The 26,094-nt window shown below is 38.0% G+C and overlaps 1 protein-coding gene across 1 annotated transcript; it reads right to left on the bottom strand.

Annotated features, from left to right (window-relative positions):
- Window positions 1-5,285: 5,285 nt before the first annotated feature.
- Window positions 5,286-25,818, bottom strand: LOC140163828 (SKA complex subunit 2-like). Its single transcript, XM_072187143.1, has 9 exons — window positions 25,676-25,818; window positions 21,540-21,644; window positions 17,421-17,504; window positions 16,026-16,205; window positions 15,222-15,347; window positions 13,995-14,055; window positions 12,889-12,971; window positions 7,517-7,636; window positions 5,286-5,840 (listed from the first exon to the last, which is right to left on the bottom strand). Exons 2-9 carry the CDS (start codon window positions 21,570-21,572, stop codon window positions 5,781-5,783), a joined length of 747 nt encoding a protein of 248 aa, XP_072043244.1. The 5' UTR covers window positions 21,573-21,644; window positions 25,676-25,818; the 3' UTR covers window positions 5,286-5,780.
- Window positions 25,819-26,094: the final 276 nt, after the last annotated feature.

Here is a 26,094-nt window from a genome sequence, read left to right as displayed (position 1 = left end):
GAAGACATGACTTTAATCCCCCATACAGGGGGTGAAGATTTTAAATGGAGTCACTCATTCAGGTAACCCCATTTGAAATTCACATTCCCCATGTGGAAGATTAAGGTCATGTCTTCCATAGGGGGTGTAAGAATTTCAACTGGAGTAGCCCAATGGTGTTAAAGTATCAGAAACAAGCCAGAGAAAATACCTTACCCTTCCCAGAATCCTTTGCAACATGGGGTATCACCCCATCAAATGACACTACTATTACTTTGTTTAAGTTTCCTTTGTTTTCATGCTGAGAATAGAATGACTAAACATGAGTTTTTTGTCACTATCAACCAATGCTGCACTAGATGGCAAATCAGCACAGAAAAATGAAATGGGAGAAATGCATTGTGGGAAGTGTTAAGATATCTTCTCTGGAAGCAAGTCGAGAAATATAAGGGCTACATGCCACGTTCCTGTTGACAAACAAAATATGCTTTGAAAAAACCCTTGCTGAGCTACACCAATTTGAAACAAAAAATGCAACATCATCTTGAACAGGATGTTTTTGGTATACTGTAACTGTTTATTGACAGCAATCACAGCATCGCATTTTGTGTGCTATTACTGTTATAGTTGAGTGACCCTCTGGACTCATTTTGATCATTTCATAACAATAGCGTATACTGTTTTATTTCGCAACCATCATGCTTTTTTAACAGGTTTGTAACCTGACGACTGTATTTCAAGTGGAAAAATACTCTTTGTTGACATGTTTTAGGGAGTGATCATTATTTACACCAGGGGGAATGGGTGGAAAGGGGAGGGACCTTTTGTGATTTTTTTTCTTCAAAAAAGGGTTGACTTCAACAATGTTACTAAAAAAAAAGACTTTTGTAAATTTTTCATTCATTCATAAAAGGGCTGCTTTTCAACATTTTGCAGAAGAAAAAGTGTCCCTTTTTATTCAGAGTGTCATTTTAGGGGGTGCTCACAACCCCCGCACCTTCCTGCTACGGCTTTGCATGAGCCTCATGAACTGTGTTTTGCCTCAAGTTCGGTAGGGACGTAGGTGTGTATTTCACTGTGCACAGTATCGTACTATTGTCGGCACGCTTGTGGTGCAAGCGTGAAAAAGCATTCACCTCATGACCGAACTTGGTGTAGACCATTAACAAAGTATTGTGCTCATTATCCAAAATTTGTTGTATCTGATCCAGAAATTGCACTTGTGTACGTTTCAGCAACACTGTTGCCTTTGTCAACACTAGTTTACTCTACCAATCCTGATGAATTTGTTCAATCAAAGTATGGTGCTGTGATAATGAATCTACAATACAGCTTTTGTTATATTATGCTCACAATCTGTACTATATTGAAACAAACTTTTTAACTTATATATTGAAAGAAGAGAACTGAACTCATATGTAATATAGCAAGTAGAATTTTCAACTTTTTATGGATTGAGATTGTAAGTATGTGTGTCTTTTGCTTGTAAATTTGTAATATTATTTCAAAGCATTAAATACAAAGTGTCCTTCAGTGTATGACTGTGTGTTGTATTATTATTTCACAAAGCTTTACATATCAAGAGCATCCACAACAAGCTCATCTGTCTAGGGCACAGTTCTTTAACCTCAATACATTTCTACATTCATTGAATGACCTTTGAACATTTGGGTACAAAAACTCATACTCTGCAACTTGAGGTCAAATTTTGCACTATAATTGTTTAATTGAGGTTATTGAACTATGCCATTTTGGATGAGGCCATTGTGATCCATAGTGTATAAATAAATAAATAAATAAATAAATGTCGGTGATTTAACGTGCGCTACACCTAAGTACCAGCACACTTCAACAATTATTCCGCTGCCATTAGGATATATCAGAATCATTTCCGCTTCCACAAGTCCGCAACTGATGCGCAGGTACTCTCAGCTGACTTAGATTGTGAACACCCCCAGAAGCTCCCCATTTTTACACCTGGGTGGAGTGAAGCAATTGGGAATTAAGCCGTCTTGCCCAAGGACGCAACACACTGGCCGCGGCGGGGGTTCGAACCCACAACCTTTCGATTATGAAGCTCGCGCCCTAACCATTGGACCACCGTGCTTCGTATGCATACAACCATTGAAGGGTTGAGGTGTAAATTATGATAAAGGCTGTTTCGTGTGTTTTTAAATTAATATTGGTTACTGTATATCCTTTAATAAATGCCCCTCCTCTAATAAACGACCCTCCAGTCTTTTAGAAAATTTTACTTAAATAAACACCCCTATAACTCCCCCTGAAACAATTTCCATGCTATCTTGTGTAAGTAAGCTTACCACGGTCCACACAAATTCGGTAATGCCGTTGGTTTTGGTGAAAATTACGTCTTAAACCCAAAGGTGAACCGGAAGTCAATGATCCTAAGTTCATAGTTCGTCATTTGGCTGTGATTTTTAAGCTTACCTAACTATTTATCTGGGAATTATCGTTGTAAAAATGATTTACAAGTTAATATGTTAATAAAATATTTTAAGTTCATTCAAAAGAATTATGCACACAAGAATATTACAATATCATAAAAATATCACACAAGGCAGCCCATGTATCATATTTTGCTCCTGTACTCTTCAATTGCAGTAAATTCAAATTCCACAACTGCATCATCTGCAGTAACTGAATTACATCAGCCCCAGCTCCATTTTCATGTCTATATGATCAGTGGAAATGTTTGAAAGACCAATTAATGCAAGGCACCTGCACAGAGGTTTAGTTAATAGGTGGATGTGGAGTGCTTTGTGTATGTTGTCATGGATGCTGTTGCTCGAGTGGACTTCACATATGCTTGTGCACAGAGAGAAATTATGCAGCAACCATATTCTGTGTATGACAATCACATAGCACTCTGCATTCACCTCTTCACTCAACCAAATTTGACGAAAAACAGACCTGAAATCATACCAATTTTTGAAAATGTTTGCACATTTTGGAAAAACAAAAACAAAAACACATTGGTACTTTATCGAGAAAATTTTGAAAAAACACCCTTTCTTACACCACATTTTCATGAAATTGAGGGCCATCAATAAACCAAAATGGCTGAAAATGCACCCGGAGTCTAAATTAAATGGCTGAAAATGCACCCCGAATCTGACGCACATCACCATAGCCTCATTTCCACTAAGAACCCGGAATTCACATTTCTTCCATAACTCTTCATCATCAACAGAGATGGATGAGAAGCAACACAACTGAACAAAGAGCACAGTTATTGATCGTAAGTCTTTGAATATATACATTATATACATATAAATTACATAAAAATGTTCACAAATTATTTTACATGAACATGATAGACAGCAAATACGTCATATATGTAATGTCAATATGACAACAAATTTATGTATATACATATCAAAAGGATGCACTTGTCGGCTGCTACAAAACAGACACATGTAGTGGCCAGTCACATCCATCCTTTTGATATGAATGTACACATAAAATGTATGATGCAAAATAACTCCATATGCATGTATAAAAAGTTGGGTATACAGGCTGTATCAAAATGTTTGGTACCCATCGTTTTTGGTGTTTATTGACAAGCCTGCTTCTTCAATATGCAACCTTGGATCCACTTGAAATGCCCAGGGTTTATAGTTTTATGACTTTTATAACAGTTATCTATAAACAAGATACATATTTGGTGCATACGCACCAATATGAACCTCGCGCCAATCGGGCCGTCTTCACGTACCAGAGGTAAAGTTGACATATCGCACAACTCTGGGATATTTGGTTAAAAAGACAGAGGGTTAAGTGCACAAAGTACAAAAAAGTGACTATATCTCATTAACCAATGATCGTACAGATGCGCGACCACTGACTTTTTTGTTCCTTATGACCAGAGGAAAAGTTTGACATATCGCACAACTCTGTGTTATATTTGGTTTACAAGATAGAGGGTTAAATGCGCAAAGTAGAAAAAAGTGACTATATCTCATTAACCAATGATCCTACAGAGATGCGCCGCTTGCCTTTGTTTGTTCCTTATGACCAGAGGAAAGGTTTGACATATCGCACGACTCTGTGGTATATTTGGTTAAAAAGATAGAGGGTTAAATGCACAAAGTAGAAAAAAGTGACTATATCTCATTGACCAATGATTGTACAGATGCGCGACCACTGACTTTTTTGTTCCTTATGACCAGAGGAAAAGTTTGACATATCGCATGACTCTGTGGTATATTATATAGTTAACCAAGATCAAGTTTGACATATCGCACGACTACACACAGCTCTGTAGGATCATTGGTTAATGTTTAAGTGTGCATGTCCCTAATGGTATACCGTACTAACCTGAAACACCCCTATTCCCAAATTAATCGAAGAGTCCAAAATGTGTATAACCAATCAGCAGTAAGAAAAATGTCTATATCAATTTGCCCATGACTATCACTGACGGGTCACTGGCCTAAATGGTCAGAGTACGCATGTGCAATTCAGCTTCTACACAGCAAACAAAAGTCATAGAACGTCTAAAATATACAAAAACTCTTAAAATACTAAAATTTCACGTTTATTATATTACACATTATCATCGTTTGAATATCTGTTTTGATGAAAGTGTCATAAATATTTAAATGAAGGTAAATATAATTTAGGTAAAACAGGCTTTTCTTCAATTCTCCACGTTCCGCTCAGAAGTAAACACTAATACTCGCGTCGGGAGGCGCTCCTATCTTGCATTTTGTTGTGGTAGTCATGTCCAGAATAACTGGAAACTGATGGGTACCAATCATTTTGATACACCCTGTATTACCTTAGGGATTATAAAGCTTACATAAGAAATCTGCCTAATCCTTCAAGAGATTTCTTTCTCTTGCTACAAAAGCTGGGTAATTAACTTGTTTCCCTGATCAGTTGGTGGTTTATCTTCAGCCATGTTTTATTCATTCTTACTATGATACATGTCAGCTTGCTTCAGGCTTTTTAAGCCTGGCTTGCTCAATTTGTTTTAAACAGTGTTACCACATTATATCTGCTAATATACAACATTAAGTGACCGTCGTACACCTGTGCTGGTTTCTTTCCTGGTATATGCCTACTTTGGTTGAATTGATACAAGTGAGGCAAAAAATCTTACCAACTTGCTCAACACCCAATGGTATAGATGAGTTGACCTCAATGTTTATCAACAAATGTAAGAGACTGGTATATCGATATGCTTGGGCGAATTACAAACAACCACTACACTGATCAATATCCTTATTATGATGTGGCGGTAGGTTTAAAAGCACGGCCCATGAATAAAATATGATGCGCGCATACTGCCAGGCAAACAACAATGGAAATTGTGATGATGCGTGCGCATACTGCCAGGCAATGACGTCAGAAGTCAACTCATCTATAGCTGGGAGTATTATATAAAAGACGATATTCCTACACCATTGTTGTGTCACAATGGAAGTATAAAGAAATAATTTGTAAAGGAAGCCCTACTCTAAACCAACCATGTTAACTAGCTAGATTGACACCTACCAAGACTGATGTGCCATACATAGAGATGTTTAAATCCATTTAATATACAGCTTGGTGGATCTTTCACAATATTGTCTGACCAATCCGAGGAGTTTTACAGCCTCTAATTGTCTAATACACATCACCTCCACCAACCCACTGTGATTTACCTCTGGCCTCTTGCATATCTTCAATACATCTTGGCCGAACTGTGTGTACAGTCCATGTTGTTCATATTCCACATGAAATGATGTTCCAACGACACTGCTTGTTATGCATCTTTCAAATTATTGGCTATCCAATCAGAGCAGTTTTACAGAACCAGTCTTTGATATTTGTAACAGTTTGAGTGCCCGTAAAACCTGTAAAAAGAAGAAAAAACAGATGTGTCCATTGTTATCCAATGGCCATGTTTATTGAAAGAAATAGATTTCTCATTTTGGTTATATTTTGATTGGGCAGATCGAGTGGTGGCAAAACTTGCTTCTGTGGAAAATTGCCCCCCCCCCCCATTATCCATGATACCACGTAACTGCTCACTACAGCTCTACCATCTAAGGCACCAGAGACAAATTTGTTCGATCTTTGGATCGACCTACGATGCTGCTTCGATGTTTGTTATTAATGATTTATCAACTAATTAATCAGAATTAATACTAAATTTATATTGGTCAATATCACTACAGGTACGAACTACTATTTTATCCCAATTAACAATAGTCAATTATTTGATTTCATAAATAATAAGGATCGACCAAGCATCGATGGTCGATCGAAAGATCGAATTTGTTTCTATCGCCTAAATCTGTTATAACTGTAGTACTGTTGGTGTGCATTTCATTGGGTGCACCTTAAAATCACAAGCATTCACTGAGGGCGCTGGTGTTCATACACAGTGCGTATGTACACCAGTGCTCTCAGTACTACTCCCCATTCCAGATAAATACAGCACTAATTTTTTGGGATTAAAAAAATATGATCAAGTTCTGCAAAATAAAACATAGCTAAATCCTAATCCTTTAGTTAGTCCTAACTGGCGATAAAAGTAAAATTTTAATATTTGGCCAATTTCTTGAAAAAAGTGCCAAAAACATGCATTTTTGTCATGTTTTCTGACAATCGAGTCACAAAAATCAAAGACTTGGATTAAGTCTAAGCATTCAAAATATTGAGTAGATGACGTAATTTTGCTCTAATTCTCACTTTTTTGTGTTACTATAACTAAATAATGGTTTATAAAAATGAAACATGTCTTTTCTAAAAACTAGAATGTATAAACTGAAATTAGTCTTAGTACAAGTCTTTGAGCTTGATTGTCACAGCATACTGAAAAACACCCTAAAACGCATGTTTTTGGCCCTTATTTCAAAAATTGGCCAAATATTAAAATTTTACTTTTATTGCACATAGGACTAACTAAAGGATTAGGATTTAGCTATGTTTCATTTGGCAAAACAGGATAATATTTTTTTTATCTCAAAAATTAGTGCTGTATTTTTCTGGAATAGGGAGTACACCCATGTTTAAAGAGATGTACATGCAAAACAATTGCCTCAATGTATTATCATCACTGACTGTACTAGCTTACACAATACAAAGCAAGAGCTCCCAACCAGTGGTTCACAACCCCACACTTGGGGTCATGACCTCAAAATGTGGAGTTGCTAGACTACCCAGCAATAGAGGCCGTCAGCCTTTTCCGTGGGATCCACCATCTTGTGGGTACTGACGTTCTGCATGTCATGCGTTGGACATTACGCCCCCGATTATGCGGAAGTCGCAGCGCGTGACGCACCTCTTCAGTTAAGCGTCAACACAGTGATCTTAGCAACAAGGCACTCCGTACCCACAAGTTGGCGGCGTTGACGTCACAAAGACTACCTCGGAACGGCTCCTGAATGATCTGACTCTAGGATGGGAACCGCTGATATAGGCCTATAATAGTAGAAGTTTCATTTTAATGACCACATCTGCTAACAGCGTGACAATTGTTCGCTTACAGTGTGATGAACGCCCGCATGTATGTAATGCATCTTACCTTTAGTTTAGCTTCGCCAGTATTTCCAGTGATTCTCATTCCCATCTTAGACATTTCTTGTACACTCAGCATGTCCTTGTTACCCTCTTCTTTAAAGTGACGGAATAGTACCCGATACACCTGTCATGCAAATATAAGAGGAAAAGTGTGCAAAATTGACATCTTATGCAGATACATTGCACATTGGGCTGTTCCATTTAAAATCCACACACCTCCTGTGGAAGATTTTGAAAATATCTTCCACAGGGGGAGTATGAATTTCAAATGGAATTAGCACATAGGCAGCTCCATTTGAAACTTACCCTCCCTCTGTGGAAGATTCAGGTTGAATCTTTCTCGAAGGGTGTATGAAATTCAAATGGAGCTGCTAGTGCTAATTCCATTTGAAATTCATACTCCCCCTGTGGAAGATATTTCCAAAATCTTCCACAGGGGAGTGTGGATTTTAAATGGAATAGCTCATTAAACGACACACCTGTAATACATATACAAAGGGAAGAGAAACAAATACCCCATATTTTCCAAACAAACTGGTAATTGATACAATTGTCTCTGGAGAGACATGAACCTTATTAATATCACGCTCCCCAGGGTTGTCCTTGCACGTATTAATGATGATACCGACATGAACTCTCCCCTTGTCACCTCCATGAGTTAATTTCTCCGGGTGCAGCCCGTCACTCAAAAGACCCAGTAGTCAGAAGACCCGCTATTCAGAAAACCCATTATTCAGAAGGCCTGCCAGTCAGAATTTTCTGAGTAGGGGCCTTCTGAATAACAGACTTTCTGAATAGTGGGCTTTTTGTTGTATTTTATGTTAAAGTCCCGCTACTCAGAATTTTTTTCTGGCTAGACGACCCGCTACTCAGAATGCCCACTATTCATAATTCTGATTAGTGGGCTATTTTAATCATTTGAAAGAACGGAGTTAGCCCTAACTGTAACCCCTAACCCTAACCTTAACCCTACCTAACCATCATGCATCGGTCGCGATAACATCGTCTAAATTTTCGCTCCGTGGCTAGCCCACTTTTTATCAATTTTCTTTAGTTTAATTCTTCGTATTTTGGATTATTTCGCGATTCTAAGTGTTTTTGAAACCTTCGAGTGCCAGTAGATGCTGTTTTTGAACTCACAGCTTTTAACATTTTGGTGTATTTTGAGTTGCAAAATTTTCAGTTTCCAGCTGGTAGCGCCATTTTTATCTACGTAAACTCGCTACTTTGTGTGCTGACTTGTGGAAAGTGGATTACGTTAACTGTATCATTTCCTCAGTATATTTCTTCAATACTGGATTATTTTCGCGATTCTAATTGTTTTTAAACCTCCGTGTACCAGTGGATGCTGTTTTTAACCTCGCAGTTTTTAAACATTTTGGTGTATACTGAGTTATAAAATTTTTCATGTTTCCCATGGTTGGCGGCCATTTTTTAAATCTCCACGTGCAATTTCGTGAATTGTATTATACCATGGGTCATTTTGAAACCCATTATTCGACATTTGTTGCTATTATATTGTGCCTTGAATACGCCTATTCAGTGTGGACCATGTGTTGCAGAATTGCCACCACCTCGATGTGGATCACTGGACTGCGCCGATAGATGATGCACTTGTTTCCCGTAACTGCCCGGTGAGTCTGTTCCATGTCTCCCGTCAGCATTACAAACAATTATCGCCATTCAAAACGCTTTTACCATACATAATCTGAACCGTACGCCTAGATTAACTCTTCTGCTATTGCTCGCTGGGGATGTTAACCCAAACCCAGGACCACAACAATTAAAATACCCCTGCCAAATTTGTAACACAGCTGCCAGGTGGGGCCAGGATTGTATTGAATGTGAGAACTGTAATAACTGGTTCCATAAATTTTGCCTGGGCATGAGCGACGAGGTGTATGACGTTCTTGCCAATCATGCATCTTACTCATGGCTCTGTGATGGCTGCGGATTACCTAATTTTCCCTCCTCGTTCCTCATGCACCTAAACGAGCTGAAATCAAACAACAGTTTTGATGCCCTCACCGATTTGTGTGATGATTCCATTGATAGTTTACCTCACGGACTCCAACTTTGATAGCCCTATGAAAACTTCTAGCCCTGTTAGAAGTGGACACACTGTGACTGATAAATCAAATAAACGCAAAACAATGAAATCCAAACCTAAAACTCGTTCTCTCAAAAATATTGAATGTTAACTGCCAGAGTGTGCATGCAAAACGAGCTGGCTTTCAGTACCTCCTCCAAGAAGAGGAACCTGATATAGTTGTGGGTTCTGAATCATGGCTTCACAGCAATATTACCTCCGTGAAGTTTTTCCATCTCATTACAATATTTTTTCGCAAAGATAGAGACAATAATAATGATAGCCACGGTTGCGTCTTTGTGGCCGATAAAAATGATGTTATTGCCCAAGACGAACAGGAGCTAGACCAAGAGGGTTGTGAACTGAAGTGGATTAGTATCCATGTTAGTGGCATAGCTCCAGTGTACATTGGAGGATTTTACCGCTCTCAGAAAACAAACTCGGATTATGTCCGCCTTTTGGAAAATTCCATCAAAAAGATCAAAAAGCAGTCCTCTGTTTGGCTACTAGGTGACTTTAACTTACCAGATGTAGATTGGGTCACAAATACCTTCAAGCCGTGTGGTCGTTACCCAGGACCAAGTAAAACCATGTTAGAGATCGCTCTAGACCACAATCTTCAGCAGGTTGTCTTAAAACCAACGAGAGACAATAGTATCCTTGATCTATGTTTTACCAATAATCCGGCTTTTGTCAACAATGTGGATGTAAAACCCGGATTAGCGACCACGACATAGTCGTCATACATGCTTCTATTAAACCCAAAATCACAAAACTTCCAAAACGGAAAGTGTACCTGTATAAAAAAGCAAATTTCAGTAAAATCACTGATGAACTCGATGAACTTGGTGCTGAATTAACTGAAGAAGTTGTCCAGAACTTGGACATCGATGAGCTCTGGAATCGCTTTACAAACACTATCCAAAATCAATGGATGTTAATATACCATCCAAAATGACTTCATCCAAACCAAGTGTTCCTTGGATAAATGCCACCATGAAAAGAAATATCAGGAAAAAACGCAAGCTTTATGACAAGGCTAGAAAAACTGGTGATTTTGAACTCTGGGACAGATTTAAACAATCAAGACGCAAAATTGACAGACAAATGAGGACACTGCATCGGGAACATGTCCATAGTATTGGTGAATGTCTTGAAACTGATAACACCAAACCCTTCTGAATTATATAAAATCCTCCGTAGGGATGTTTTTGGCGTTCCCCTAAATTTGACGGGTCGATAGCATCTAGTGCCAAAGAGAAGGCAGAGACCCTAAACAAGCAATTTTGCTCGGTCTTCACTAGAGAAGACCTTTCTTCTATTCCAAATCTTGGAGGTAGTGCTGTACCAGATATGCCAAAAATCACGATCACTACATTTGGAGTTGAAAAACTGCTCAAGAACCTGAAAATCAACAAAGCGTCAGGTCCTGACAACATTCCAGCTAGGATATTAAAGAAATGTGCTTCAAGTGTGGCACCCATTCTTCAGAAAATTTACCAAAAATCCATCTCTTCAGGGGTTTTACCCCAGGACTGGCTGAATGCTACCGTCTCGCCAATTTTCAAAAAAGGCGATAGGTCACTCCCAAGTAATTATCGTCCGGTATCCCTGACATGTATTGCCTGTAAACAATTAGAACACATAATCCATAGCAATATCATGAACCATCTGGAAAAGTACTCTCTGCTGTGCGATAGACAACATGGGTTTCAAGTGGTAGATCCTCATGAAACTCAGCTTGCTGGGTTGGTAAACGATGTTGCTGAGATCCTTGATAATCGTGGCCGTGCTGATGTATGCATAATGGATTTCAGTAAAGCGTTCGATATGGTTCCGCATCAACGACTCCTCACAAAATTAGACCACCTTGGAATAAGAGGAGATACCAAATCTTGGATTGAGGGCTTCCTGACAAAACGCCAGCAAAGTGTCGTCATTGATGGACAGGCATCCCCAAGTTCACCTGTAATTTCCGAGTACCCCAGGGACTGTCCTTGGTCCCCTGTTGGGGCTAGCCTATATTAATGATATCCCGGAGGGAGTAACATCTGAAGTGAGACTCTTCGCAGATGATCTGATTTTGTACAGAGCTATCAATTCTCCTGAGGACTGTGATATTTTACAAAAAGACATCAACTCTCTTTGTACCTGGGAAGAAACTAGGCAGATGAAGTTCAATATATCCAAATGTTTCATCATGCACGTGACACATCAAAGAAGTTTCATTCCACACCAGTATCGCATGGGAACTTCTACTCTCCAAACTGTAGATCACCATCCCTACTTGGGGGTCGAGATATCCAGCAACTTATCTTGGGCTAAACACATAAATCAGACTGTTAACAAAGCAAACAGCATTCTGGGCTTACTGAAAAGAAACCTTTGGAACTGTTCCCCTCGCACTAAAGAGATTGCTTATAAAACCCTGGTGAGACCGAGACTAGAATATTGCAGCCCAATCTGGGATCCGTACCAGAAAATTCATCAGGATAATTTAGAAAAAGTCCAGAGGAGGGCAGTTAGATTTGTAAAGAGCGACTACAGACGCACCAGCAGTGTCACGGACATGCTTCATGATCTGAAATGGGACACTCTTAAAGACAGACGGGAAAAGGCTCGCCTCATAACTATATACAAAGAAACTCACAAGTTCACACCATCTAACATCAGTCATCACCTGACCAAGAACACTACAGCCAGACGCACTACTCGTCAAACTCATGAACTTAACTATAACGTCATACGCCCCAACAAAGACTGCTATAAATTCTCACTTTATCCACGGACAATACCAAAATGGAACTCACTGCCACCTACCACCAAAATAGCTCCTGATGTGGCCTCTTTCAAGAACTTGATCGTGGCAAGGAAATTGAAATCGAGAAGAAAATTTAATAAGTTATCAGCGAATCGATGCATGATCTGTACGCTGATAGCCACACCAGGCGTTTTGTGCAGTAGCAGACAAGACAAGACAAGAACTGGGTTGTCTGGATAGTGGGTGTGATTCTGCAAAGGGCCTGTTAATCAGAAGGCCCACTACTCAGAAAATATTTTCTGAGTAGCGGGCCTTCTAATTTGCGGGTCTTCTGGTTAACAGGTCATTTTAAATGAAAACAAGCTCGCTATTCAGAATTCTGAATAGCGGACCTTCTGGGTGACGGGTTTTCTGAATAGTGGGCCTTCTGAGTAGCGGGTCTTCTGAGTGACAGTTGCCCCCCCCCCACCCATTTTTCCACACACTCACCTTATTGACATCAGCCAAGGTTGCCCTTGCGCACTACCAAAGATGATACCGACATGAATTCTTCTTTTGTTACCTCTACGAGCTCATTACTGGTACTCCGTAATTGTGAAGGACTGATTTCTGAAAATGACAAAATTGCATGTGTGAAAATCTAAGCAAGTAGCAAAATGGGGTAAGTATTAATTATCTTTTTTATATTATTATAGTAATTTGCTGTCAACCTTTAACGAGGGTGTACTTTACTACGTACGTCACAAATCCACTGTGTTAAATGTGCTTGTCTCTGTATGGCTGCTGACGCGATCTTGTTGTTGAGTCACTGAACTATAATGAGTCGTATGTATTATTCTGAGCATAGCAATGCAGTGATACACGGCGAGACCAATGTGAGTATGTTTAATTTGTAAGAGGAATTAAGCAAACCATTTTACCATACTGCCTTGCATATTAAAGAGATATACAGTCATTTTGCCAACAAAATGGTCTATTCCAATTAAAATCCATACACCCCCTGTGGAAGACATGACCATAATCTCCCACACAGGGGGTGTGAATTTGAAATGAAGTCGCCCATTCAGGTAACCCCATTTGAAATTTGCACTCCCTGTGTGGGAGATTAAGAGAAATAAGCTTTTCTTCTGGATATCTATTGATCCATACCCTAAAAACTGACTGTTCCTTTAACAATATATGACAAAGCAACATATGTCATAGGGAGAGCGTGGTCTAATGGTTAGGGTACTTGCCTTTAGTGCATGAGGTCCCGGGTTCAATTCCCGGCGGTGGAGATTTGCTGGGATAAAAAAAAAAAAAAAAAATGTCTGAAATTAATTGGCAACATCTGTAGATTAAATTCAGACATCCACTCTCCCCATGATTCATTTAGAATTGGGTAAATGAATCATGAAAGTACTCCGTCCTTCGGAGGGGACGTTAAGCTGTCGGTCCCTTGTACAGAGAGCTATACCTGTACATGTATCTCGCAGTCAGTTTCGAAAAGAGTAGGGTGTTAAACCCTGACTGTTCCCAACCCGTCCCGGTGTTAAAATGGACCCCAATGGAAATAAGTTTCAATAGAGGCTTTCTTGGGTTATCCAGGGTTGTCAAAACCCAAACAAATCAAATCAAACACAGTTTACTGACCTACTGGTGGTGAACATGCAGCGCCAAGGACTTCATTCTCTGCTTGATCTTCATTTGCCTTCTATTTATTGGTTGAATACAAAATAAAAACAAAGATTAAATTTAATTAAACATGAATGCAAAATGTAATTAAATAAAACAATTTTTAGTAATAGCTGTGAAGAGTATACTTTTACCATAGAAATCTACAAGCATATATGCTTCTAAATGAGTGTTTTTTGGATAGCGGCAGACACCCTCCACAAAAACATTATTCGGAGTTCTCAACTAAATTACTGATACAGGTGAATGTAAAAACATGTACTATTACAGGGACTGAGTTTTGAAAAAGCCTGGTGTGCTGCAAACTGCACACCTGGTTAAGCTGAGGTTTGCTTTTGGTGTGCGATTCTGAGTGCGCGATTCGTTTGATATTGGGATCTCGACAAACAGCATTGAGGTGTTTCCTACACAAAATCTTACACCAAATCTTCTATAACCATTGCGATGCCATCCCTAGTAACAGCATTGTACCCATAAACATGTAAGAGATTCCACTCTTTACATGTTTTAAGTTTCGCTGCGTTATGCATTTGTTACGACAATGTGAAAACTTCAATGAATCCTTTATTTATTCGCTCACGCAATAGCACATTTTGGTATAAGAATATATCGTGCTGTTGGTGGATATCAACAAACTTTCTACCCATTATAGTGCAGTACATATGAAAGAGAATCTAAGACAGCAACTGAACGTTGAAATTTTGCTTTGGAAAGGGCCAATACTTTTGCTAGAATCGGTCAAGGGTCACAGGGAAATACCCAACGAAGGTTGACTCGTTAATCTTCGACAAAATCCAGACATAGTAAACTACAAACTTCATTCATAAGAATGCATATACAGCCTGCGAAAACATACCGAAATTGGCCGAGACGATGACATCATTCAGTCATGAATATTTAATCACCAATTTGCAACGAACGAAGTGGGCAATCTTACGATATAAGACGATCGTAATTTTGTTATTTTTTAGCCCGATTGTTGTTGATTTGAAACATTTATTGAACCAAACTTTAGGCGAGCGATTAATCACACTTCTCAGCATTATTTTAGGCGTGCGATGGATCTTTGCAAATATCAATTTTTTTTTGTCAATTGTTTTAAATCAATAGGGAAGACAAAAAGAAAAATGACAAAGAAATAGCACTTTTTTCTGTTCTTCCCTCCAATTGTTTTTTCACTCTTACTTGTGACTTGCTATCCACCTCTGCTGCTGTACATTCATCTCCTGCGTTAGCATCACCTGGAAGCTTGGGAAGAGACATTTTTAAAAGAGATTCCACTAATGCTTGCTGTTCACTGCTATCTGCACCCTGAAATGAAGTAAAATTATAGACAATGAAGACATATCAATCAATCAATCAATCAACTAATCAAGCAATCAATCAATTATTGATCAATCAAATCTAGGGCAGAAAAGTAAAATAAAAGACTTCTTAATCTTGAAACTAAAAACTGGGAACAAAATTGTTGTCATATTGTCCAGAGGTCTTGCACACATTCTAATCAGGCATACATCCTTCCAACATGGTATGTCTTAGGTGTGTACTTCTTAGCTGCAAGTCATAATTTGATGTTAAATACAAAGCTAATCTGAAAAAAGTTCACTTCACCCCAAATAAATCAGGGCTACGGTTTATAGAGTGATTTTGGGCCTTGGACAATCTGTTTGCAGGTAGGCTAAACATTGTTGTTTTAATTCTAATTCTGTAGTTTAATTATTGATATCAACAGAAATAATCGATCTTCTTGTATAAATGTTGAGTGGCACAATAATCAAGTGAATTAAACAATCTTCAGTTTATTTTCATTGTTGAAATGGATTCAGTCATGTTTAACCGTTGTTCACCATCATTTAAACAACTTGCTTATGGCACATCTGTATGGTTTACTTTGCACAGGCAGTTAAAACTGCCCTCATGAAGTAAACAATGCAGACAACACATATATGCATATATAACAGTGAAACATGATTGAATCCGTTACACTACCTGTGCATCAGGTGCGACTGTATTGAGTTGTTGTAATGCCATACAAGTAGCTTGTATCTGAGACTTGAAGGAGTCACACATCTGTGATTGTAACTCTTTGATCTCCTCAGCTTCAGCCACTAATGTTGAATATTCCTTCTTCACCTGCTGCAATCGTTGTGTTAACTCACCAGGATTCAGCTGAAAAATTGATTACAATATTCATGATTAGGGAATAAAGGTATTGTTTTTAGCTTTTAACCCCATGAGAACTACCTGCAGATTGGCCAAAAAGTTTTCATTCTCGATTGGACCAATCAGCAACGTTGTTAAAATAATTTTACCACACAAAAAAATTGATATTTGCAAAGATCCATTCTGATTGGTGATTAAAGTGAAGATATCACATAATTGACCAATCAGAGGCAATGTTAGATCGGCAGGTAGTGCTTAGTGGGTTAACATGCACCTGTTGTCTAAATTGGGCTGATATACCATTATTTTAAGTAGAACAACAAGGCCAAAGGCAGAATTGTTTACTCAATATATAATATCATTATTCTCATTCTTACAACTATTTGATTTAAATAATATGATAATATCAATAAATAGAGTTTCAAAAAAGTGAATCATAGAGTTTGCTAATGGAATCACAGATTGATCTATTCCAGTGGAATCCGCACACCCTATGGAAGACATGACCTTAATATCCTACACAGGGGGTGTATACTTCAAATGTAGTCACCCATTCAAGTAACCCCATTTGTAATTCACACTCCCTATGTGGAAGATTAAGGTCATGGCTGCCATATGGGGTGTATGTATTTCAACTGGAATATCTCCCAGACATTGAATCAGTCCTGTTGTCTGTATGCAAATCTGATTGGTATGATCAGCTCCTACAAAGTACCAAGTTGCAGCCATGTTATATCTCGTCCCATATAACACAACCAGGAACCAGTGAAATTGCATAATGATTCCCAAGTGTTTAAAAACTGTAAATGCAAAAAAGTTTGCTTCTTATAGGATAAGCACATAACAAATTTGTTTTATAAATTTCTTTCTTCTTTTTATTAGAAATCCAGAAAATATTTTTATTACAAGATACTGAGAAATTTTGAGAAAGTACAAGTTTAAACAAAGTTCTCACGACTGAGAAATTTGTTTAAAATATAACATGATTTGTAAGACACAGGCGTATACATCTGTACATCTTTAATATACGGTAAATCCCATAAACCTTTGCGAGTACACCTGTGATCTCGTCTTTTGATGTCACATCGATCTGCACCGATGCGAACATCGTTTATTGAACACCGTTACTGCGCATTGCAAGTCAGCGTGATGTCAAATGACGACATCTCAGGTGTACTCGCAAAGGCTTATGGGATTTACCGAAAAAGGTCAATCACTCACCTGTTGTTCATTGTAAAGGTGTTCCCCAAATTCATTATCCAACTTCCTGCTCATATAGTCTAAATCGGACTCGGCTTTCCGAAACTGAGAGGAAAAATGATACAATTAGCATACCGTATTCTCTCTAATGCCCATCTAATACTCATCTTTTTTTCCAAAAGGGGGGCGTTAATTAGAGGTCTTTTTTACAACAATAATTCACATTAAAAGCGATGCTAGTTTCTACAAACAATTTCTACAAATTGTGTAAACACTGTTGATAACAATGGCCACTGCTGCATGGATATCATGAAATCAGCGATTGATGTTCGAATATAAGTAGGCTTGTCATAAATCTCGGTTTTTTGTGATTTTCTCGCTTTTAAAATATTATTTCTACCACAAAAATCTATAAACATTCAAACTCACTTTCATTTTTTTCTACTAATCTATGTTTTGGTGTAAAAAAGTAACTTAAATTCATGTCAGTCTTCCTGGGCCATATTATCAATCGCTTTCAAAGTGTTAAAGCCAACATTCTAGCAAAGTGTTAAGAAATATGTTGCGCAATGAAATAAACCACTCCAAAGGTGACAAAATTGATCAGCAATTTTGAAAGTTGAGATCTTTGTCATCATCAACTTGCCCAATTAAACCCAATAATGATGATTTCACACCACCAAATAGAATTATATCGTTGTGCGCCCTTAATTTCACTTCTTAGAAAAACCCATGTATTCTCAATTTAAGCATTAAAATGAGCAGAAATTTGCATAATTATAGCCAAATTTGGATTGGTCATGATTAGTAATATTATTTCCTGCAAGTGTACCACAGATGGGCGAGATCAAATAACTTTTAATGATTTTAAGCAGCCTTTTCTTTACAGAAACACTGGCATGGTTTTGCCTGTAAAATAGGCAATTCCCAGACATCGTAGACTTTGAGGGCCAGTCGTAAAAAATAATGACGGTCAACCTATATTTTTTCCCAGCCAGAGGGATCAGGCAAGGGCTGATTTCAACCATCATAGCTGTGGCTTAAAACTGAGTCGCTCCTGTGAAGAAAAAATGACGTTTTCTTAAGGCAAATTTAGCACATATCTCTATGGGACTCTGATTTGGTGGTGTGAGATCTGAATGGAGCTGTGTGTGTGAGTCTCAACTTTTGATTGAGCAAGTTAGCCCTGTTCCAAATTTGCGTTTGCATCCACGAAGAAGTGCATTGACTGAATTTATGTAATTAAAGGCTAAAATTGAAGAGAACTGCAACATTTGCTACAAATATACCAGTGCTAAGGTGAGTTTTGACCCGAAATGTGTGTTTGAGTGAAAGATTCCATTTCGTAGAGTGACTTAGGCCCATGCAATGTTTACAATCATAATATTTGGTAAGCTTACATCATCAATGGCATGCAATGACACAGTGGCAGATAGAGAAGACATCAGTATGGTGCTAGGGTACTGGTCGGAACTCATGAAATAGGCGCCTGGATCAGGTAAGCTTACGGTTTGTGTGTGTCTGTTGGGGGGGGGTAGGCTAAGCATTTGATTCCACTACTGGTAACCCATGTAATGTTTACAATCATGATGGTATGCAGTGACTCAGTACCAGATGGGGAAGACATCAGTATATGGTGGCACATGGGCTAGGGCACTGGTTGGAGCTCATAAAATGTGCCCATGGATCAGGTAAGCTTATGGGGGGGGTAGACTTAAGATTTCACTAATAGGCCATATAATTCAACACTTATAATTCAGGCATTGTGGACATGTTCTTCTTTGTTTCTGTGTGTCTGCCTGGCTTCCTGTCCCTCTGGACTGTAAATTGCTGAAAGCCTAAGTCTTGGTGAACTTTTAACTTGGTAATCACAATGCTATCTTCAGTAGATAGCACATGTCAGAGACACAATGATTCTGCTTGAAATTTTTTTTAACCAGCTTCTTGCTCAAATTATGCTAAAAATAAGTTAATTAGATTAAAATAGTCTGAAATTAAGGACAATCAGAAACATATTGGATCATTCAGATTTCACACCACCAAATAGAATTATATCGTTGTGCGCCCTTAATTTCACTTCTTAGAAAAACCCATGTATTCTCAATTTAAGCATTAAAATGAGCAGAAATTTGCATAATTATAGCCAAATTTGGATTGGTCATGATTAGTAATATTATTTCCTGCAAGTGTACCACAGATGGGCGAGATCAAATAACTTTTAATGATTTTAAGCAGCCTTTTCTTTACAGAAACACTGGCATGGTTTTGCCTGTAAAATAGGCAATTCCCAGACATCGTAGACTTCGAGGGCCAGTCGTAAAAAAATAATGACGGTCAACCTATATTTTTTCCCAGCCAGAGGGATCAGGCAAGGGCTGATTTCAACCATCATAGCTGTGGCTTAAAACTGAGTCGCTCCTGTGAAGAAAAAATGACGTTTTCTTAAGGCAAATTTAGCACATATCTCTATGGGACTCTGATTTGGTGGTGTGAGATCTGATAGGCTAATTTATGAAATCCTTACATTCCTAGCTTACATGTACATACTAGCTTGTAGAGTCACACGTACATGAGGGTTTAAATAATGTCAAATTTCTTACATATTTTATTGCCTTTTGCTCCTGATTATTGTCTATACCTCAATTTCCCAGTTGCCACATTGGCCCACTTGGATGATTTTGGATCAGATCAGATCACATTTGACTTGTACGTTATTTTATCATAAGGAAGTTGGGTACTTTGAAAATACCAGAAAAATAAAATATTCGGTACAATTACCGAATAGGGTGCAACTTGCTAGACTTGAGTCCAGTCCTCATTTACAGAGTTTAGGGTTAGGGTTTAGGACTAGTAGTAGGCATGTCCACTAAAAATTTAAGTACTTTTAAATTGATTCAGACCTAACTTATTGGCTGGGAATTGATGAAAGAAACATTTTGGCGTTTAAATAATCTTAATCGGACGTTTCATTCCAGAGATATGGCCTTTTGAGTGTTACGGTTTTATATAGGGCTGCTAGAACATTTTAAAAGTTAAAGTCCAAAAGGATTACTAACAGAAAGTGCAATTTTAAGGTACTTTTTCTTAATGTATTTATTAACTAGCGTTATCTGGAACATTATATTTGCTTATAACAACATGAAAATAAGATCATCCTGAAAATTTAATCGATTTTGTTGACATACAACAAAAAATATAAGACCTCAAAACCCATGGTTTGTTTGGTGAAACCGCAAGCATGATCATAGATGGCAGCCATGGAAAATATCTCCATAGAGGAGATGAACAATAAGTGCATTATTTCAAATGAATGGCGGTAGTCTTAAACATTGTTCAATCTTTTACGGTCAGCACATTTTATCTTCAAAAATTATTATATTTCATCATGGCATAAGTTTGGTAACATTAATCACTGCCAATTTTGAGAAATTTGCTCCAACTCAAAGTTTATCTTTACTACATTCAGCAATACACTGTGTGCATGGAAGCCATGATGGTCCCCGGTTTTTATACTCCGTATGAAATGGACATGGTAGTAAGAAGTGCGGGGAAGTGCATGATTTGAGATGGGCATGGTAGGCTTAAACATTCTTAAATTTCTTAACATCCTACACATTTTGTCTTCATAAATAGTTAAATTTTATGAGTATGTAAGTTTGCTTGTCTGATTCACTCCAAATTTGGAGATAATTGCGTTTGAACACCTGATGCACGGAATGGTGTCACTTCAACCTGTTGTAGTTCTCATCTCATTAAATTTTTCATTAAAAAAGTTGATCTCTTCATGCAGGAAGGTCCTCTCTATTTACTGACCAAACAGGAAAAAGTTTGGTGAATGTTTTCTGGTGGAATCAGGAATTTCTTGAAACACCCTGATATAGGCCTACATTTGGATCAAAACAAGTATGTACGCCATTTAACATGCCTGGGATTTCTTGTATCGATCAGTTTCTCCATAGACAATACGTGTGTGAGTGCACGCACACAGTAAATGAAAAATCGTTCTAGTGGAAACTGTATTGAGAGGGCATCCCTACTAGTAGACTAGTAATAAGACTAGTAGAGTTGCACCCTATTCGGCAATCGCTCCAAATATTCTTGTACTCAGGCAAGAAATTTAAAGCTACGCAAAAACCTTACCAATGTTTCCAATTTGTCTGCTGCACCCTCCATTGTTCATCAATTCTTGTCAGATTAAATGTCACAATTCCAAGTTTCAATTTAGATTGTAATTCAACCAAAAACCTTCACATGGGAGAGAAAAAAGTATAAGACTATCCGTCATTAATTATGGTACGGATGCCATAGAGGCCTTCCCTCGTTTAACTTGAAATCAAAATCCATATGATTTGAAATTACTTGGTACTAAGGCTGGCATTTTCGGGCGGGCTTATGGGTACCACTAAGATTACATTACCGGGCAGGAAATACCCTGCCGGGTACCCAATTTTTTTTAAAATGTGGGTTTTTTTTTTAAGTTTTTATTTTTTCGTTTTGTAGTGTCCCTGGACCTAGACCTAAATGCTAGGATCATTCATGGTTGACCTAAAAAAAAAAAAATTTAACAATTTAATTTTGCATGGTGTTTTGTGTTTTTAATATGAAAATTGATACTTTGTTTAAAATGCATTCAAATTCAATGCATGAAAACAAAGTATCAATTTTCATATTAAAAACACAAAACACCGTGCAAAATTCAATTTTTTCTTTTTTAGGTCAACCATGAATGATCCTAGCATTTAGGTCTACAAGATCCATTAGGGCTTCATACTATTCATCAAGTATTTTTTTCACCCCACCGCCATCCTGGGAAATGTGGGGCAGTACCGTAGTGAGGATTGTAAAGCTGGTATTACATTACAAAGGGATTAACCGGTTGATGCACTCAGTCCAGGGTTCATTGTTTAACCAGCAGTGTGTTTTCTCCAGTGTGGGGGTTTGGAATTAAAAAAGTTGGGGTTTAAATTTTGCGGAATAAAAGGTGGGTTTCTAAATAGCGTGAGAGCAATATATAAAGCGTGTGGGTAAAGCTACCAATTGAAAAAACATATTATAAACACATCAAAAGAAATAAGTCCCCCTCTGAACATGTCGTCATAACATTGTAAGGTTTCGTTTTGTACCAATAAAACTAACTTTGAAATAATTATATGACTGTTTACTAAGTGCTGTGTGGAAATGAGAGATTTTCATGACTTCAAGGCTGAATGAGCTTAAATTGAAGGCAAAAACTGCCCTTTTCAAAAGTCACAAAGTAGGCCTATGCTTGTCACAAAAGTTGATTCATGTCTTGTTACTAATGGAAAACCCCATGTGTTTGAGTGCAGTTTAAAATCCTCACCAAGTGAATATTTACTGTAATGTGTATCGATTCTTGATCATTCAGCCATGCAAATCCCCTTGGTGCAGAGTTCAGCACAGTGAGTTGTAAGATGGCCAGTTCCATTCCTTGTCCCAATACGCCTTGCAGTTAACAAGCATAGGCCTACTTTGTGACTTTTGGAAAGGGCAGTTTTTGTCTTCAATTTGGGTTCATTCAGCCATGAAGTCACGGACATCTTTCATTTTCACAAAACACTTAGTAAACAATCATATAATTAATTATTTCTAAATAAGTTTTATTGGTACAAAGTTTTACTTTACGATGTTATGACAAAATTTTCAGAGGGGGACTTATTTCTTTTGATGTGTTTAATATAGATACCGGTATTAGTGATTTCTTCAAAAACATTTTCTTTATTAATTTCAAATGAAAGGGTACCCCCCATAGATTTTAAAGGCGAGTAGTTAATCACTTGCTAGTGGTAGAATTTGCAGAAATATCACTAATTTTGGTATACATAATCAAGTAGAGCTTCGGTCTAAAAAACGGTATGTTGAAATGCACACAAAGCGCGCTAAAATTTGTGACTTTCTCCGCTTGGAGAGGGCACAGAATCGATTAAATGCTGAATTGGCTGATTCGATGATTCAATGGCTGATTTTGGGAGACTCACAGTGAGCAATATAAAGTGTCTAAGGCGAGTGGAAAATCGCTTGAGAAATTGAGTTTGGGCGAGCGGTGGCAAACGAGAGCAATCGCTCGCATCAAACGGCAAGGCTTGACTAAGTAATTTTTGTTATAATGAAGTTCAGTGATTTTGGTCTTAAATTGATCTTTTAAATGACTGATTGCTGAATTGGACAATTTGGCACCCCCCTCAAGGTGGCTCCCAGAGCACGTACCCTAGCTCGAGATACTCTAGCTAAAATACAGGTTTACATTTACTATCTTACATTATCTTGCTGTATTTCAGCTAGAGCTCCAAACGACAAGCTTCCGGGTTTTTTGGAGAACAATACTGTTACGTAAGATGAAGAAGAAACCCGCCTCGGAGCCCGCCCTACTCATTATTTCATTGTACTTATTGCAATTTGCCTCCACACATTACGTAATCAACACAAAGCTTTTGTGAGGATTAGTGAGTGGATAAGAAATTGACAGCGGAGGATACTGAAGGACACGCCGATTGTTAGTTGTCAATCATGAATTGCCGCACCAGTATTAATATTTTACTGCATGGCATTCCGCAAACACCAAGACAAATTATGCCGTATTTTTCCAAAGATCATCTCATATGAAGTAAGCTGAATGCGATCTGTACTTTTGTAACATTTCGATCGCTTTTGATCACCTATTATCGGCGAATTTGCTTGAAAACACGTGAGTTCATGTTGTGTAAACATATTAATTAGCATAGACACAAATGAAATTACGATGCAATACAATGCAATTTGAATGCGCAGCAGATCTATAGAAATAACGTTGCCCGGTTTTATGCAGAATTAGACCCTGTCTGACGTACCCCCTTTTGCAACCCTCACCCCCACACCTGTCGTGATCGGCTGGGTTTCCTTACAAACTTCCATAGCTGTATACACTACACAGTGTCATTCTTCATTGATTTCTACTACAGTTTCGTGATTTTGATAGCTTACACTGTGGCCTCAAATGTGAAGCTATCAGTAAGCAAATGTATTAGGCATTTAATAGCTAGACTTTTCGTGTAATAATAGTGAGGGCATGTATGCAGACATGCCAACTTTGAAATCCAGATTTCCGTACTGAGAAGACCAAAAATCCGTATTTTGCACCCTAAAACCATATTTTTAAATTTGTACCATTTGTTTCTACTAACATTGAAATTTTGAAATCAAGGAGGATTTTTGGCACAAATGAGCCCCTGCGGGTGGGGTCTACAGACCAACCTTAGGAGCACCTTGTGGGGTCTACAAACATGTATATGGATTTTAGGGTAGCCTACTGGTATTTAAAGTGCCAAAACAAGCCATTTTTTGCTTCTTTTATTAAATAAATGCATATTAAAATGAAAAGCTTGAATGTAAAAGCATCAACTTCAAAGGCTCATATGAATTGTATCAAGAGATAGAGACTTTCCCAATTTGAAAGGGACTGATTTTGCTTGATTCAGGCTGCAAAATAAGGATTCTGAAGGGCACCCATTTCAAGGCAATTTTGAAAAGGCACATCTATTTTACAAGTCCAGCCAATTTACATGTAAAAAGAATAGCAGCAATTAATAGGGCATCAAGGCAACTGTTAGGGGCACCAAAGGCAATTGCCTTCGATACCTTCGGGCTTCGGTTATTTTGCATCTCTGACATACATTGTATACCTGTCTGTTGTACTTCTGACAGCAGTCTCCCGATTTGGTGCAGCTTATGGCGTGGGGTTCTGATTGTCTAATTGAATCACCACGTCATCATCACAGTCAAACTGTGTATGCCTGGTCGAGCACCCTCACAGAAGCGAATGTAGTGCTTGGTATATCCGCCAAGTTTCAAATACATGGCCAGCATCATGGCCCGCAAATTTAAGCTTTATGAGAAGCCTATTTTAGTTGCAAAATGAGAACACAGAGTAGCTTATCTTTAACCCACATTCTCAATCTCTCATGCCAGAGGTTAAAATAAAACGATCCCTAACTAATTATCAAAAGATCGTAAATTTAATTTCTTGAAACGTGCCGGCAAAACGTTATCGTCGCCGTGTTTTGAACTCTTCCTATAAATAGATGCCGTCAGTGTGACGTCATCACCGCGATGTGACTTCACAGTGCCCCGTTTTTACTTACGTATCGCACTCATGGCCCTTGTGAGGAAGGAACAGGGCCATGATATTTCGGGCTACAATCAATCCATGAATCATGTAAAATTGTAATGTTGGTACAAAATAAGGTTTTTTTTAATCATGTATTTACATTGCAGGCATTTACCTCCTTTTGATAGATCCGACCTAGGCGTACTTGGTGTTAGCAGATTTAATACACATTCGTCGGTAAAACAACTTGCAAGCTGGCATTATAAAAATGCAATTTTCACTTTATACATGAAAGCTTAAATTTACAACCCATCCATTTTTTTTCTATCACTGACACTGAAACAGCCCAACACCCATCAATCAAATGGTTATATACAGCTGTCACCCAATTAGACCCTACCATTGTTATTTTGGGTAAAACAAATCTAACATAAATTTACTTTAGTCTTTTTTTCTGCACAAATAATTGGTTTTGTTATTAATATATTACCTAAATATACTAAACTAATTAAGATTGAGATATTAAAATCATCCATTTGTATTTTGGTAGTTGGTACTCTAAATTAGCAATTTATCATCACCAAATTCACCCTA

The sequence above is a fragment of the Amphiura filiformis genome, chromosome 11 (assembly GCF_039555335.1).
Source record: "Amphiura filiformis chromosome 11, Afil_fr2py, whole genome shotgun sequence".
NCBI classification, from domain to species: Eukaryota; Metazoa; Echinodermata; class Ophiuroidea; order Amphilepidida; family Amphiuridae; genus Amphiura; species Amphiura filiformis.
This window is presented reverse-complemented; position numbering and strand designations above follow the sequence as displayed.

Coding starts and splice junctions, on each gene's coding strand:
- LOC140163828 (XM_072187143.1), bottom strand. CDS start 21,572: ATGGAGGGTGCAGCAGACAAATTGGAAACATTG. Junction 15,348..16,025: donor CAGTCGCACCTGATGCACAG/GTAGTGTAACGG, acceptor ACTTCATTTCAG/GGTGCAGATAGCAGTGAACA. Junction 14,056..15,221: donor AGGTGGATAGCAAGTCACAA/GTAAGAGTGAAA, acceptor ACCAATAAATAG/AAGGCAAATGAAGATCAAGC.